The following is a 14,026-nucleotide window of genomic DNA, read 5'->3' on the forward strand; positions in this document are numbered from 1 at the left end:
ACTGTGCTGGCGCTGCCTTATGCCGGCAGCCAGGATTGTGTGTGTGTGTGTGTGTGTGTGTGTGTGTGTGTGTGTGTGTGTGTGTGTGTGTGTGTGTGTGTGTAATGACAAGCCTTTCATCAGTGTGGCTGATGCAGCCGTTACACCAGCTCTGTGCTGCATCAGGATTACATGGCACATGTGAAGCCCGTGTCCTCCAACGCTTGGTCGAATACAGGATGACACATGGCATCAAGCATGCAAGTTTGTGTGTGTGCTTATGTGTGTGCAGTAGTACCTCTGATCCTAGCACTCGAATACTTGCTTTCTGACAACAGATTCAAACTTTTTTCGAAATTAAGCTTCATAGAATATTATTTCATGCAGTAAACATGTATAGTGATGGCTTCAACTTCTAATATATAACTTAACTATCATTGTGAGGACTTTAAGTGCTATCAGGTTAAAGGTACTGTACATCAACAAGTCTCAAGGGTTTATGATCTCTAATACGTCATTTACGTAGCTTTTCCTAGGATGATGTGTATTTTTTCATTGTACTCTCGATTTTTCTCACAGTTCAAATTTATGTTCTTTGGTCAAATGGTGACTAAAAAGACCGTGGTGTGAGTGTGATTGGTTGTATGTCTGTCTGTGTCACCCCTGAGATAGACTGGCGATCTCTTTATCCCGCCTTTTACCCATTGACAACCGGGCAGTACTCCAGCATCTCGTGGCCCCTAACAGGAGAAGATAATAGACTGATGGTTTTCTCACCAATTGAAGTGAACCATGATCAAATGCAAATCTTCCTTTTCCAATCCATGGACAGGGCTCATTAATCGTTGCAGATGTTGCATCACTTGCAGAGGAGCTGAATAAATTGTTATAAACTAAATTATAACCAGATGAGAGCCAGAGACATATTAGAGACTTCAGAAACTACTGAGAGATGGCCATAGTTGCAGCAGTAGAACAACTATTATAATCAGAAAACAAAGAATACGTTACAATTACTTCAGTAATTTGGCACAGTGTAGTCTGTTAGACTGTGTGTTGTACTGCTGAATCTTCTTGTAAGTAATACAGTACAGTACTCAGACTGATACCAAAATCACTATGTTATTATATTGCTACTACTATTGCTTGTACTGCTGTGAACTCTCACTGGCCTAAATTTCCTTTTCCAAACATGTAGGATGCACCTGAACAGGATTTGTCACTACCCTTTGCCAAATGCACGCTGGGAGAAGCTCTAATTCTTCATGACCCCAAAAATGAATAACTCAGTGAGAAAATGCAAATCATTAATTAATTAATCATTAACATAACACACCAAAATGTACTGCAGCTACTATGTTGCACTAGAATCTGCAGTTTACAAATAATTCAATCAAAAGGCATTGAACACATCAGATTGCATATGGAGAATACAGACATTTCATTTAATAGAAGTGTATTAGCATATCTATTATTGCTTTAACCCTGCTATTGCATGCCGATGCTGTATGTGTTTGCCAAATCTGTGCGTCCTCTTGTCTGTGAGTATAAGAGTGTGGGAGAGTGTACGTGTGACAGCCACTCAGCCTTAATGCTGGCATGTCAGAGTGTTTTTAATAATAGTTTAAAAAGTTGTCTGTTCCCTTGTTTTCCAGGAGGTATGCCAGTGCCTGAGGTGGCATCTAACACTGCCAGTGCTGCCACCATGTTGAGCCCCGTCCTCAACGCCTCCAACGGAGACGGCTCCGAGTCCGAAACCACCTCCGCCATCCTTGCCTCCGTCAAAGAGCAGGTTAGAACTCTGTCTCTGTGTGCGTGTGTGCAGCATACATAGAACGCTGTCACAGTTAATGAAATATGAATACCAGAAACTAGTGAAGATAATTCCTCAAGTCCTTTCAGGGTGAGACAAGGCAACAATAAACAATCTGAGTTAATGTGTCACAAATATGTCACCACATTTTGATATGTTTGCAAAAGGCCTTAGGCTGCAGCTGTTCAGTGCAATTTTGAAAATGCTCTGATGTGTTGGGATGCATCATTTCTCACAGTTTGTCTGAGCTGCTTTGTTGGCGATGCTCTGGATGATGAAGCCGCAAAAGTACAAGGCAACATCTCCAAGAGCTAAAATTTTGAATATTAGCATATAATTAGAATATTCATTATTTAGCCGGAATGTGTGTGAAGGTTTTCAAAGTTAAAACTTTGCTTTTATTTTTGATTCCTGAACACGTAACTGACTTTTAGACTTTTTTTTTTACTTATTGTTGTAACAATAATGTTTTGAGGAACTCTTTTAGCTCCTACTTCTAGGCTTTTTCCCAGCTGAAGAGGAACATATTCATATTTATAAGCTGACAGGCCAAACACTGAGCCAATGTAGCTGGGAGAGGAGGCTCTCGTTTTTCTAGGACCAGGGTTTTATTAAGTTTCAATATCTTTTCATGGAAAATCAAAGAAAGAACAAAAAAACAACAAACTGTGTGTAAATTTAAACATTTTAACAATGTACTAAATTAATTTAGAAAGATAAAAGCTAGTGTCAGAGTTAAAATACAACATGATATTGCCATTTGCATAAAGAGAAAGCCGACTTTGACTCGCCACAAATCAAAATAGGAATACATCACTACATATTGTTGACTGTCAGCCAGCCTGTGTCACTTTAGTATTCCTAGCAGTTTGAATGTAAACCAAAAAATTTAAAAATAAAGTGAAAGGTTCTGAGGAACTTCCAGTGGGTTGTTCCTAGAACTAAGTCCCTAGTAGTATTTTCTTTAAAAGACCCTCTTGATACCCACTGCATGTGTATATGGTGTGTGTCACCTTTCTGCATCACTGTACATAAAATTCACAACAGTAAATCACGTAGGTATGTAAAAGCCCAAGTTTAACAGTGTTTTTTTTCTAATAGAACTTTCAAGAATATCACAATTTCTACTCAAAGAAAGGCAATTGCCGTGCTTTACAGCCCATTTCCACTCTAAATTAGAAGAGGAAAAGTGGTTATTTAAAATGCAGTTTAGTTATGTTGGTTTAGTCTGATGTGGCAGCTGTATGTCAGTCCTCTTTAAAGTGGATTTGGTGTTGTTCAACTGTGGAATTTTAATGCTTTGATGCAGCTCAAGCTTATTACTGTAAGTCAAGTTGCAGTCTTGACTATTTATGCTTACAAACAGGTACAGTGCATTAAAGTGCTGCATGTCTTGCTTTCAGTCCTCATCATTGTTAATCTGAAACAAATTTAAAAGGGACCTAAGAGTGAATTATCACTGCTGTTTGTAATTTTGCAGATGATATTTTGTTGTATGTTGAAATCCAGAATCTGAGGTTTTTGTATCAGGAAATAAAGTGATAAACGCATAAAACATGCAGGGGGTGGGGATCACTAAAGTCACTAAGGACCATATATGTCTCTACCCAAATTAATGTTAATCCATCCAGAATTTGTTTAAATCTTTTAATCTGAACCACAGTATTGAACAGATGGACTGTTGCAATGGCATTGTCCCCCTCAGAGACACACTACTACACTATAACTAATTTTATTAACCGACCCACCCACCCATAGGATACACCAATCAGCATTCAGTAAAATCACAAAAGATTAAATGTAAGCTCTAAGATCTGTAAGTGTAAAATTATGCATTGAACTTTTAAGTCTGTTTACAAGCCTTGGCGGGTACAATTACATATGTGAACCAGTTATACAACAACTTTTGTGTCTCTGAGGGAGGTATGTGAAATAAGTTAAATGCCCTCCAGTGATGTTACTTCAGTCAGCATCGGGTTGGTGCTGAAAGAATTTGAAAATGTCAACAAATCTGAATGTTGGGAGTTAGAAAGTAGTAATATTCCCAGACCTCTTCAGTCTACTTTGAGGCTCGTGGATACAACAGCTGTTACTAGCAAAATGCCATGGATGTATTAAGAGCTGGATATGAAGCCACCTCTCAGCCCTTTAGCCAATTTTGCCCAGTGGCCACTTGCGGTAGTGCTAGAATAGATTCCACTCTACTAACAACTATTTTCTCCATTGACCATAATGATAAAAGTGAACCTCCAACTACAAACTGGACAGAGTCAGACTGCACAGAAGAAGCCGGTGCTAAAATAGAAATGCACATGTGCAGTGGGCCGCACAGTGAAGAAGCTAACCAGAATTCTTTTTTGTCTCATGCACCAGGTGAACAATTTTCAATCATGTGACTCGACACAATGCTTGAGTCTGCTTTCCAGCTCTTATAATGCATCCATGCAAAATAGACACACACCAAATTAATTGTGTGTGACTAAGTTGCAGGGTGGATAATGCAGGCCTCAGATTTTTGGAAAAAGAAAAATGTGTGGAGTAAAGAAGAAAGAAAAAGCTTGAGTCCGGCAGAACTATATAAATGCAACGTGGTTTCTGTGCCTGTGTGTGTAGATGCAAAATTCGAGTGGACAGTTGATACTGCTGATGTTGTGTTTGTCCTTGAGTACTCTAGGATGTGAAGAAAAGTAGTCCGAAGCTAAAGATAGCCAGTTAAAAAGCTGAGAGTTGAAAAAATAATGGATTCTGCATGTTTTGGACAGAAGTCTCACATTGACTTGCCATTTCTGGTCTAAGTAGGTCATACACGCACACACACATGCACACATAGGTCATCTGCACACACGTACAGAGATTTAACAGATGATGTAGGACACGGTAATGGCCTTCTGACGAGAACGTGTAGAAAGAAAAAGGCTGAAGAGAAGAAGCTAAGTCTACTGTGGATGAATAGTTGCTCATTCATTCCTCGGCCTCAGCCTTCCTTCTAGATCCTCTACAAGTTATATTTCATTGTCCTGCACCATGGTGAAGTTATTATTATTTTTTAATCCAGTCGTTTGTCACTTCCTTTTATACTTTTTTGTTTTGTGTGTAATTTTTCAGTGTGATTTAGGCTAGTGGTGCAATTGTTTGTTACTAGGCTGTAAAAAGGAAAAATGGGTGTAATTTTCTAGAGTTTTTTTAGGCACACATACACACACAGCTTCCTGTTCCTTTTGGTTCATAAAGACGAGGTCAGGCATGAGGGAGTAAGAAAAGGCTTCACACATCCTTGGATACATGCATGCTGCCAATCTCTTTTGCCTCTGCTGACTCACACCAGGAGATCCCTGCTGCTGTTTTTCCTCAGTTTCTTTGTACCCACATGAGATTGATTAGCCATTTGACGTTGTATTTATCACATCTGTCAGCATTTGTCCTCATATCGTTCATCATCTCTGCTGTCAACACATCTGCTATTGGAGGAAGCACAGTGTGACGTGCCAGCTCTGAAAGACTCTTATTCCTGCGTAAGATGTGGCATACTGTCATTCAGTAAGACAGTCTTACTGAATGACAGATAAAGCGAAAGTGGCACAGGTTTATTGATTAGCTGTCTTTTGCTTGCAGCCCAGCAACATTTGAAAATGTTTCTTTCTTTCTTTCTTTCTAGCAGATTAGGACCTACATGGGGTTTGCCAAAAAAAAAAAAAAAAAACAGTACAGTGTTGTTTGATGAGGTTATTTAGCTTTGGGTTTTTTTTTGTTTTTTTTTTACCAGCAGTGCTACTGTAGCATGGTTTTAGGGTCAGCCTAGATGAAAATACCCATCAATAAAAAAACTGTGTGATGGATTGCCATGAAATTTTGTGGACATTTGCAATTTTCCCAGGGTGAATTCTAGTGACTTCTTCTCAAGAGTCAGCATGAGGTTGAATTTTTTGAGTTTTGAGTGCAGTAGCTCTATGTTATACTATGGACAGACATGACCCCTTCCAGAACTGTACTGCGAGGGCCTGCACATTATGCCACGTCACAATACACAGTGTCCTACCTTTACACCTGTACCTGAACTCCTCACACACAGCTGCTGCTGCTGCTTCTATGTTGGCACAGTGTTGATTTCTTAATACAAATCCCAAGAAGAGAGACCTATTTATGAGTACAATATGTATTTATCCATGCTATTCCTGTTAGGGCTTTGTTTGTTTGGCCTTGTTGTGTTTTACTACTTTAACATGAATTTAAGCATATTATCAAAATTTCTAAAACCAATCAATCTGATTATCAGGACTGGTCCAGTTTACTGAGATGTGTCTGAAGCAGCCACTTCAATATTTATCAAGAGATTAGATTTTTAAATTATCATCGTGTTAATATCTATTCTATCTAGTCTAACCAATACAAGTATGACTGCGGAAAACACTCTCCTCTGTGGGTCAGTGCTTTGCAGACATGCACATCACATCATAAACGATCAGCATCAGAGCATAGGTGCTCTACAGGCACATGCAAATCAGATGAACTGCAGCTGGGCTCATTTCCGTGTGTAGTTTTAGTAAATATCCAACTAAATTGAAAGATTGCACTGATGCGAAACGCTCCCCTGATGATAATTTTCAGAAGACTTGGTAAACATTACCCGCTGGGATTTTCATTGCTCACCACTACCTGTTAAATGGCTTTATTTAACAGGTAGTACACATACAAGACTGCAACCAGCCAAACATGACAGACAATTAAGGTTTTCAGGATAAAAACACAATGAAAGCTAAAAGCTTAATGTGGTCCTTGCTAAAGAGAGCATCCATGTTTTCATGTTGTGTTTATTTCCAAACTAGAAAGCACCTTACATTGCTGCTCCAATCTTAATTTTTACCACGCTGGCAACATGATCTCCTGCTGTATTTTTACAAGCCACAAGCCTGCATAAGTAACGTCAGGCAGAATATGCAAGATGTTGCTAAATTAACTGCCTTGTCCAAGATGAAAACACCAAAATGCACTGGAGGATGCAAAAACAAAAATGTTTAAAGGGAATTAAACTAGAGAAATTTCAGCAGTGAGATAAGACAACCAATGGAAAGAACCACAAAGGGTTTCCTAATGGCTATCAAATCCGAGTTTGAGCAGAAAAGAGTGTTTCTGCAGCCTCTCAGCCATGGCATAGTTATGTGAATCATGGTGCACTGTGGAACTGTTCACACTAATTGGCAAGACAGCAGAAAACAGCTTTAGTCCAAATGAAAAGTAGTTACATTTATTTTCTCTATAAATTAAACTGATCTCACGTTTGGTGGTTGAAAGGGTAAAAAGTAAATTCTTAACATATTTATTTTGTATTTTTTTCAACAAATGTGATAATAAAAAAAACAGACACATAAAAATTACATTATTCTACTGGTGTTTTTTTAATAGCAGTAGTAATAATGGTTACTATGACTTTCCTCTCCCTCTAACTGCTACCCTCCTCATTTGTTTATTAAGGATTAACTCGAATTTGTCTTGTGTCAGCTAACTTATTAAATTACCAAATATAGTTCTCTCAAAGTTCATAAGAGAGCTAGGTATTAATTAGTAATCGTTTTAAAGTGGATCAAATATTTATTTTTGTTTTTCTTCATATGCAGTGGGGCATGTGAGAAGAGAAGAAAATCTGAATATTTAAGGAGTAGGGATGAAGGGGAGGCATTTTGAGAGAAATTGTGTGCTTTATGGTAAAGTGTTGACATTTGAAACAGTCTTTTAAGTTGTGTTGGTTCCAGCTGGGAGAACACTTAAGGCTAAAGATCCACACCAGAAACAGTTCAAAACGTGTTCATGATGCTATGCAGTGCTGCTGTATGGGAATATGTTTCCGTGAATATCTGTATAAAAAACCTATACAAAGATTTCTGCTGCTGTAAATATAAGAATTAATAATACAGGACAATGCTTGTGGATGTACAATCAAAAAAAAAAAAAAAAAGATCAACACCTTAAATATTGATATATAAAAATCAGTAGTATGAACTTAATACTGTTGACAACATGATTGTACAAGCCTTGTCCTGATTTGTTCCACATGTGCTTCTTAAGCGTCCAGGCTTTGTTAGGGTAAATACATGGACAGATTTAAGGAGAGAAACACTTCAAAAACTATATTTCTGAGAACTTAAAAAAATATATAAAAAAAAAATAATCCAACATTTATATTTTTTTTCAAAGGAATCGCATTGGCGTAAAGCATCAGGAGTTTCACCATTTGAGAAGCACACACCGAGGCCACAGTCCCACGCACCAGCTACACTGATGTGCCACTAAGAGCATGAATGATGATTTGATACTCCTAGAAGCAACCTTGGTCATTAGATTAAAAATAACTTTAGCTTTTATGATTTTGGATTAGACTAACAATAAATGTGACAGGTTCAAAGTGTCAGGTTTTTTATTAAGGGCGAACCGCAGTGCAAAATGAGAGGAAGTGAGGCAGAAAGATTTTTTACTTTATTAACAAATACAGAGAAAAAAAAGACAAGGGAAGACTAACAAAAATTCACTCCAACAAAGAGGACAAAAACTGGCACAATTACTGAAGGCTAAGGTACTAGTCAAGACAAAGAAGCCAACACGGGCATAGACACACAAACTAAGAGATTAAACAAGGGCAGAGCTGGCTAACTGAAAAATCTAAAGAGGAAATTAACAAGAATCAAAATGGTGAAGCTAAAACTTAGATAAGAGCATTGATATTTGAACTATGAAATAACCATAAACTTAATACAAACACAAGAGACTAGGGAATAAACATGAATTAAGGGCTATGGAACCTAAGAATCTGAATAGGAGAACAAAACATGAAACTAATGAGCATGAGGCTAATTAACCAAGGAGCAAGCAAGTGGACTTACAAGAACTGAAACGATAATGCAGGGATACTACAAGAACTCAAGAATCTAAACATCAATGCAAATATATAAACTAGGGAAACCTACACAAGAAAGCAAAGGTCACCCATAAACAAAAAATTAGTTAGCAGAAAATCACTATGAGACAGAATGTAAAGCAAATTAAACCTCAGACCAAAAAAAAAAAAAAATCAGGTAACAGAGTCCAAGAAATACAATAAGGCAGAATCAGGGACTTGGCAGATAACAGGAAGAAATGAGGAGAATCTGTCAGGGAACTGTGGGGTGAGCTGGGTCTAAATAGGGAGGGGAACAGGTGAAACTAATCAGACTACAGAACAGGAAGTAGGGGAAAGGGGCTACAAAATAAAAGTCCAAAATAGGAAGTAAAGCTGGTTAAGGCAAAATGAAATCCAGGGCCAGGTCATGACTTTACCATTAGGCAAATTAGGCAATTGGCATGGCCCCCAAGTTTAGAGGGGGCTTGAAACATTATACATCATGCTCCCTTATTCATAGACATGTATAGCCTTATATAGCACATACCTGGACACACCACCCTCACACAGGTAAATTGACTATTGACTATCGACCTTCAGGTTCACTTAGCTGAGAGAGATCTAACCTGCTGCTGCACAGCAAGTAACTTTCCAAACACTATAACCGTTTCACTGTGTTGGTTTTGTTACATTCCCCCCTGTGATAAATAAAACCAATACACTTTTAAAAGTGGCCGTAAGAATTCTCATTAAGTAATGTCAGATTTGTTGACAAATAAATCATATTCCCTGATTCTGCTAAACAATAAGACCCAAACAGCCTTGTGATAAATGAAATACCTTTAATCTGAAAATGCGACAACAGGAAATGTATAGTTCACATTCCAGCTTGGCTCGCAACGAGACAGTTACAAGCGTTTTAATTACTAGTCTTAAAGTTCTTCAGTGCATTTATACAGTGAAGTCTTACATCAACAGTAGTGGAACTGGAAGAGCAGAGAGTGTCTGCAGTCATTTACGTCAAATTTGACCAACCAAACTGGACCAGAACATCAAACCGCAAGTGGGCACACGCCAGGTTAGAAAAAGTAAGTGTGCAGCACGAGGAGCTGCCTGACATGGCAGTGTTATTTCAGTGCACAGCTGCTTTTCTAACCCAATGAATTTAATCATTTTTATTACTTAAACTGTGAAGCACAGCTGAATGTGAAAATTACCTGAAAAAAAACAAACAAACAAAAAAACCCATGCATGGTTTAAGGTAAAATATCAATGCCAGACTGTGTGCTTATGTTTGTGAACACTTTATGAATAAATCAAGGTCAATAAATGCCAAGTCGTGATGAAACGTTATGGCGGACTCACAGTGGCTTGGTAGCTGTCAATCATTCTAAAGGTTGGGCACCTTTATCAGCAGCTGTGGATAGATGGACAAGTTTACATTTTGTTCAGTCTGCGAATTGGCTTATTTTCCTGTGGGTCATGCGTGATACAACTAAGGGCATTATAGTCAAATGTACAAGTTGTTCTTGCAGGAAAACAGCATAATTTACATTTTAATTGTAACGTGTTTGCTGCCCATTTGGGCATCACCAGATGTTTTTTATTTGAATATGAACAACATTGGCTTTAGTTTTCGCTGAAGGGGTGTATTACAGTAAAGCAAATCCAAAATAGAAAAATATTTGCCTTTGTCCCCAATTTTCGGCCCCACTGAACACAAATAGAAAGGTAAAGCTACAGTATACAATATTTTTTTAACTATCTAGGTAGAAATATGCTCCATAACTGAATGTGGAGAGGAGCTCTTAGGTGTGATAGTAATGTTAACTGGGTTTATTTCAGTCCAGGGCTGCAGAACTGTTCCATTCTAGTAAATACATTATGCAGACAGCTGAGCAGATGGTTGACATTGCTTTATATTTGATGACCAGAAGTTTAGTGTTGAGTGTGGATTATTTTTCATTGCAAGCAAATGAAGATAGACTCAGCATAAGCTAAGCGACAATGTCAGCTGATGCATTAGTGAGAACATACAAATTTCAATCGGTCCTCATGTTTTATCTTCTCTCATGGATACACAACACTCAAATTCAAAAGGTGCATCAGAATATGAATAGGTGTATAACCAAGGCAGTTTTTTCAAATATTTGTCAAACTATTTCATCTAACTAGGTAACAAGATGACTGTTTAAAATGTGCAAAATGTTTTATAATTGTATACCAGCATTAGTTTTACTTATTTATTTTCTTGACTAGATGTGACCTTCGGGTGTGTGATGAACACAGATTACAAAAGTCTTGTTGATGATTTGTCTATGACTTTAAACTTCAGGCCTATATTTTGTTACTGAATTCATGCAGTGATACCATTTTCATAGAGGATGGCTAGCTTTTCTTGGACTGAGCTGCACATTTTTTTTCTTTTCCTCTGCACCAGAAGATACAATGTTTTTTTTTGTTGTTGTTGTTTTTTTTTTTTTTTTTTTTTGGTGAGGGATAGTCGATTGGCAATCCTCCCAGCAACAGGCAATAACTAAGACAAAAATAACAAAGCCACAAGGTGTTTCAATGTGATTAAAGCAACACTGTCAAGAAAACTCCAGAGAACTCTTAGCCTTTAGATGTTTACCTCATGTGTCATTGCCTTGAGTTTTTACCATCCTCAAGGTTTTCATTTACCCTGCGGTTTGAATAAACAATTTTACCTTGATGCTTGGTAAACACGTTTGCTATTTTGCGTCACAATAAGTTCAATAATAACATGCACTCTGAATATTTTACTTTTGCTCATTATTTATGGGCCTGATCCTTTGCGTAAAACCAGTTTCAGCACTGTTGCACAGAGGGGGTAGAAACAGACTGTGCTGAGGAAAGGAATTAGACCCGGGATCTACAGTCGCACTTATCGCAAAACAAGACAAATCTGTCTGGCTTGGGATGAACAGTTAAATAGTTTTAGTATCTGGAGAGTGCTAAATCTCCTTGAATCCTTCTTCCCCATCGCTGCAGTTTCCTTTATTTTATTTCACCTTCCTTTCTGTGCTCCCCTGGTGTTGATGTTTGGATCACTCCCCCACCTTCACGTCTTGGCTTGTTTTCCTCTACTGCTGGTGCAAAGTTGTTACAGGCTGTATGTACCTAATAATTTTCTGACCTAAAACAATAGATCCAGACAGCACCGGTCTTAGCTATACAGTGACTGTGACATTTTCTCATCGAGCAGGCCCCTTTCTGAAACAACTAAATGCCAGGCGGACACCACAGGGCACAATTAGACTGCTTTACACTGCAGAGTGAGGGGGGCGACAGCTAAAGCTAGAAAACACAAAAACACACACACACACACAAACACACGCGCACACACTCTCTCTCACACACATTTCCCATTCAAACCGCTTCTGTCCTACAGTCATTTATTTTACTTTACTAATTGCGTTAATGGGGTTTTCAGGAGGCAGCTTGTTCCTGTAAGCTAGTGACTGCTAACTCGCTATCTTTTTTTCTGTCTCCATTAATAGGCTCAGATTAGAGCTGAATCTTTAGTAATGCAATCAGCTGACAAGCACTTGATTGTAGAACCTTCTCATTAAGATGTAGTTAATTGTTGTCCTTTTCACTTAATTACTTTCTCAAGCTTTGGTTACACGTATGCACTTGCATGTGCACCAGATATCAGCCACTGAGAATGTTGAACTTCTGCAGTATGCTTGTCTATTGTAGGCCCTTAGAGGACTGTAAGGTTTTGTTTTATATTAGTCCATATACATATTTACGTGTAAAAAAAATTCGACAAAAATTCAGGGGAGACCCTGACTCACACCACAGACTATGACTTGTGACTATACTTTTTATAATACGAGTTCATTTTTTTAAAATAACTAAACGGTGAAAACCATTCAAAGATGATGTGCTTCACTGTGATGGAATACAACCCAAGTCATTTAAAGTCAAGTCAGCTGAGAAATTTACAGCAATAGGTAAAATATAGTACAAATTGAATTTTATGACATGTAGTTTAAAATGGTTATGAGAATTGTTGTTTGCAAGTATTTTGTTGTGGTCTCTTAACCCTAACCTATTCCTTGTTTGGGGTTATATATAAGCTGGAGAAGCTGGACCCTCTGCATGTTGTGGCTGAGAGGAGAATGTTGTCCACACTGTTGTCCTGGACAATCCCTCCCACCCACTTCACTGTGTGCTGGCTGCACAGAGGAGCACTTTTAGCCAGAGACGGATCACAGTAAAGTGCTCCACAGAACGCCACAGGACATCCTCTCTCCCAGTGGCCATTAGGAGGGGGACTAAATGGTCAAAATGGTCAAATAGCATTATTTTTATTTCATTTATGTTTCCTCCTCTAGCTGTGTTTTTTCCTACTTATTGATCAGTAGTTTATACTTGTACTTATTGTCTTGGTTTGTTTTTTTTTCCTTTCTTTTCTACTTTTCATGTGGAGAGAAGCTGTAACAAGGCAACACAATTTCCGTATGGGATCAATGAAGCTGTTTGAATCTTGAATCTATATTTAAATTGACATAGCTACTGTGAAAGAATACCGGGACACTTTCCTGTTTTGTGATTGGAGATTGTACATGCATCAAAAAGGTACTATACTGATTTAGTAATATACTTTAAAATTGAAGAGCTGACATAGTGATGTTTAAAGAGAACAGTTGTCATATGAATGGATCTAGCTTAAATAACTAACTAACTAACTTGTTGATTGTTAGATTTTACCCGAGTTCTCTTAAGTAAATATCCCAATATTTCCAACCCATTTCCCCAGCTTATAGCACAGACTTTTTGTTGAAAATTGTTATTTCAAGGCTGAACTTTGATAACCCTGATGATGATACCCTAGACAACATACTGCACTATACTAGTATTCTCTATGACAATAAACTGTGTAAAATCATGTAATACTGATATCTGGACTGGACTAGGCTACTGAAAACCAACAGTATATCAGCCTTTACAAAATCTAAACAGTCTCACCCCCACATACATTATACTGTGCACACAAAACACAGCAACATACATGTTCTGAGATTTAATGTATTTCCCTCCTGTGGTCTAAAGCTTAGACATACTGCCTGAAATTTTGACTTGATCAAGCTGATCTGTCTAGTTTTAGCCAAAAGCTCAGCCGATGGCCCACTTATCTGTGTGATTAAACCCGTGGTCAGTCTGTCTGCAGCCAAACAGCCATGTAAACTGAGCCAATCCAAATTTGAATAAAGAAATGACTGGATGCTAGAGCTTTGCATGCAGCATGTATTTGCTGGGATGCCAGGATGTTGCCATTTAGGCAGAAGAAACTCATAAGTCAGGATAAGGGGAAACATTAAAAAAAGATTTTAGAT

The 14,026-nt window shown here is 38.0% G+C and overlaps 1 protein-coding gene across 10 annotated transcripts in view; it reads left to right on the forward strand.

Moving 5' to 3' along the window:
• Positions 1 to 14,026, forward strand: part of ctnnd2b (catenin (cadherin-associated protein), delta 2b) — a 157,584-nt gene that overhangs the window by 30,473 nt on the left and 113,085 nt on the right. For all 10 annotated transcript variants that reach the window (XM_067529332.1, XM_067529330.1, XM_067529323.1 and 7 more), the window contains exon 2: positions 1,635 to 1,771. In XM_067529332.1, coding sequence (XP_067385433.1) covers positions 1,640 to 1,771 — 132 coding nt within the window. In that variant the 5' untranslated portion in view covers positions 1,635 to 1,639. The remainder of the gene's footprint in view (positions 1 to 1,634; positions 1,772 to 14,026) is intronic.

This window comes from Channa argus, chromosome 14, assembly GCF_033026475.1.
Source record: "Channa argus isolate prfri chromosome 14, Channa argus male v1.0, whole genome shotgun sequence".
Classification (NCBI taxonomy): Eukaryota; Metazoa; Chordata; class Actinopteri; order Anabantiformes; family Channidae; genus Channa; species Channa argus.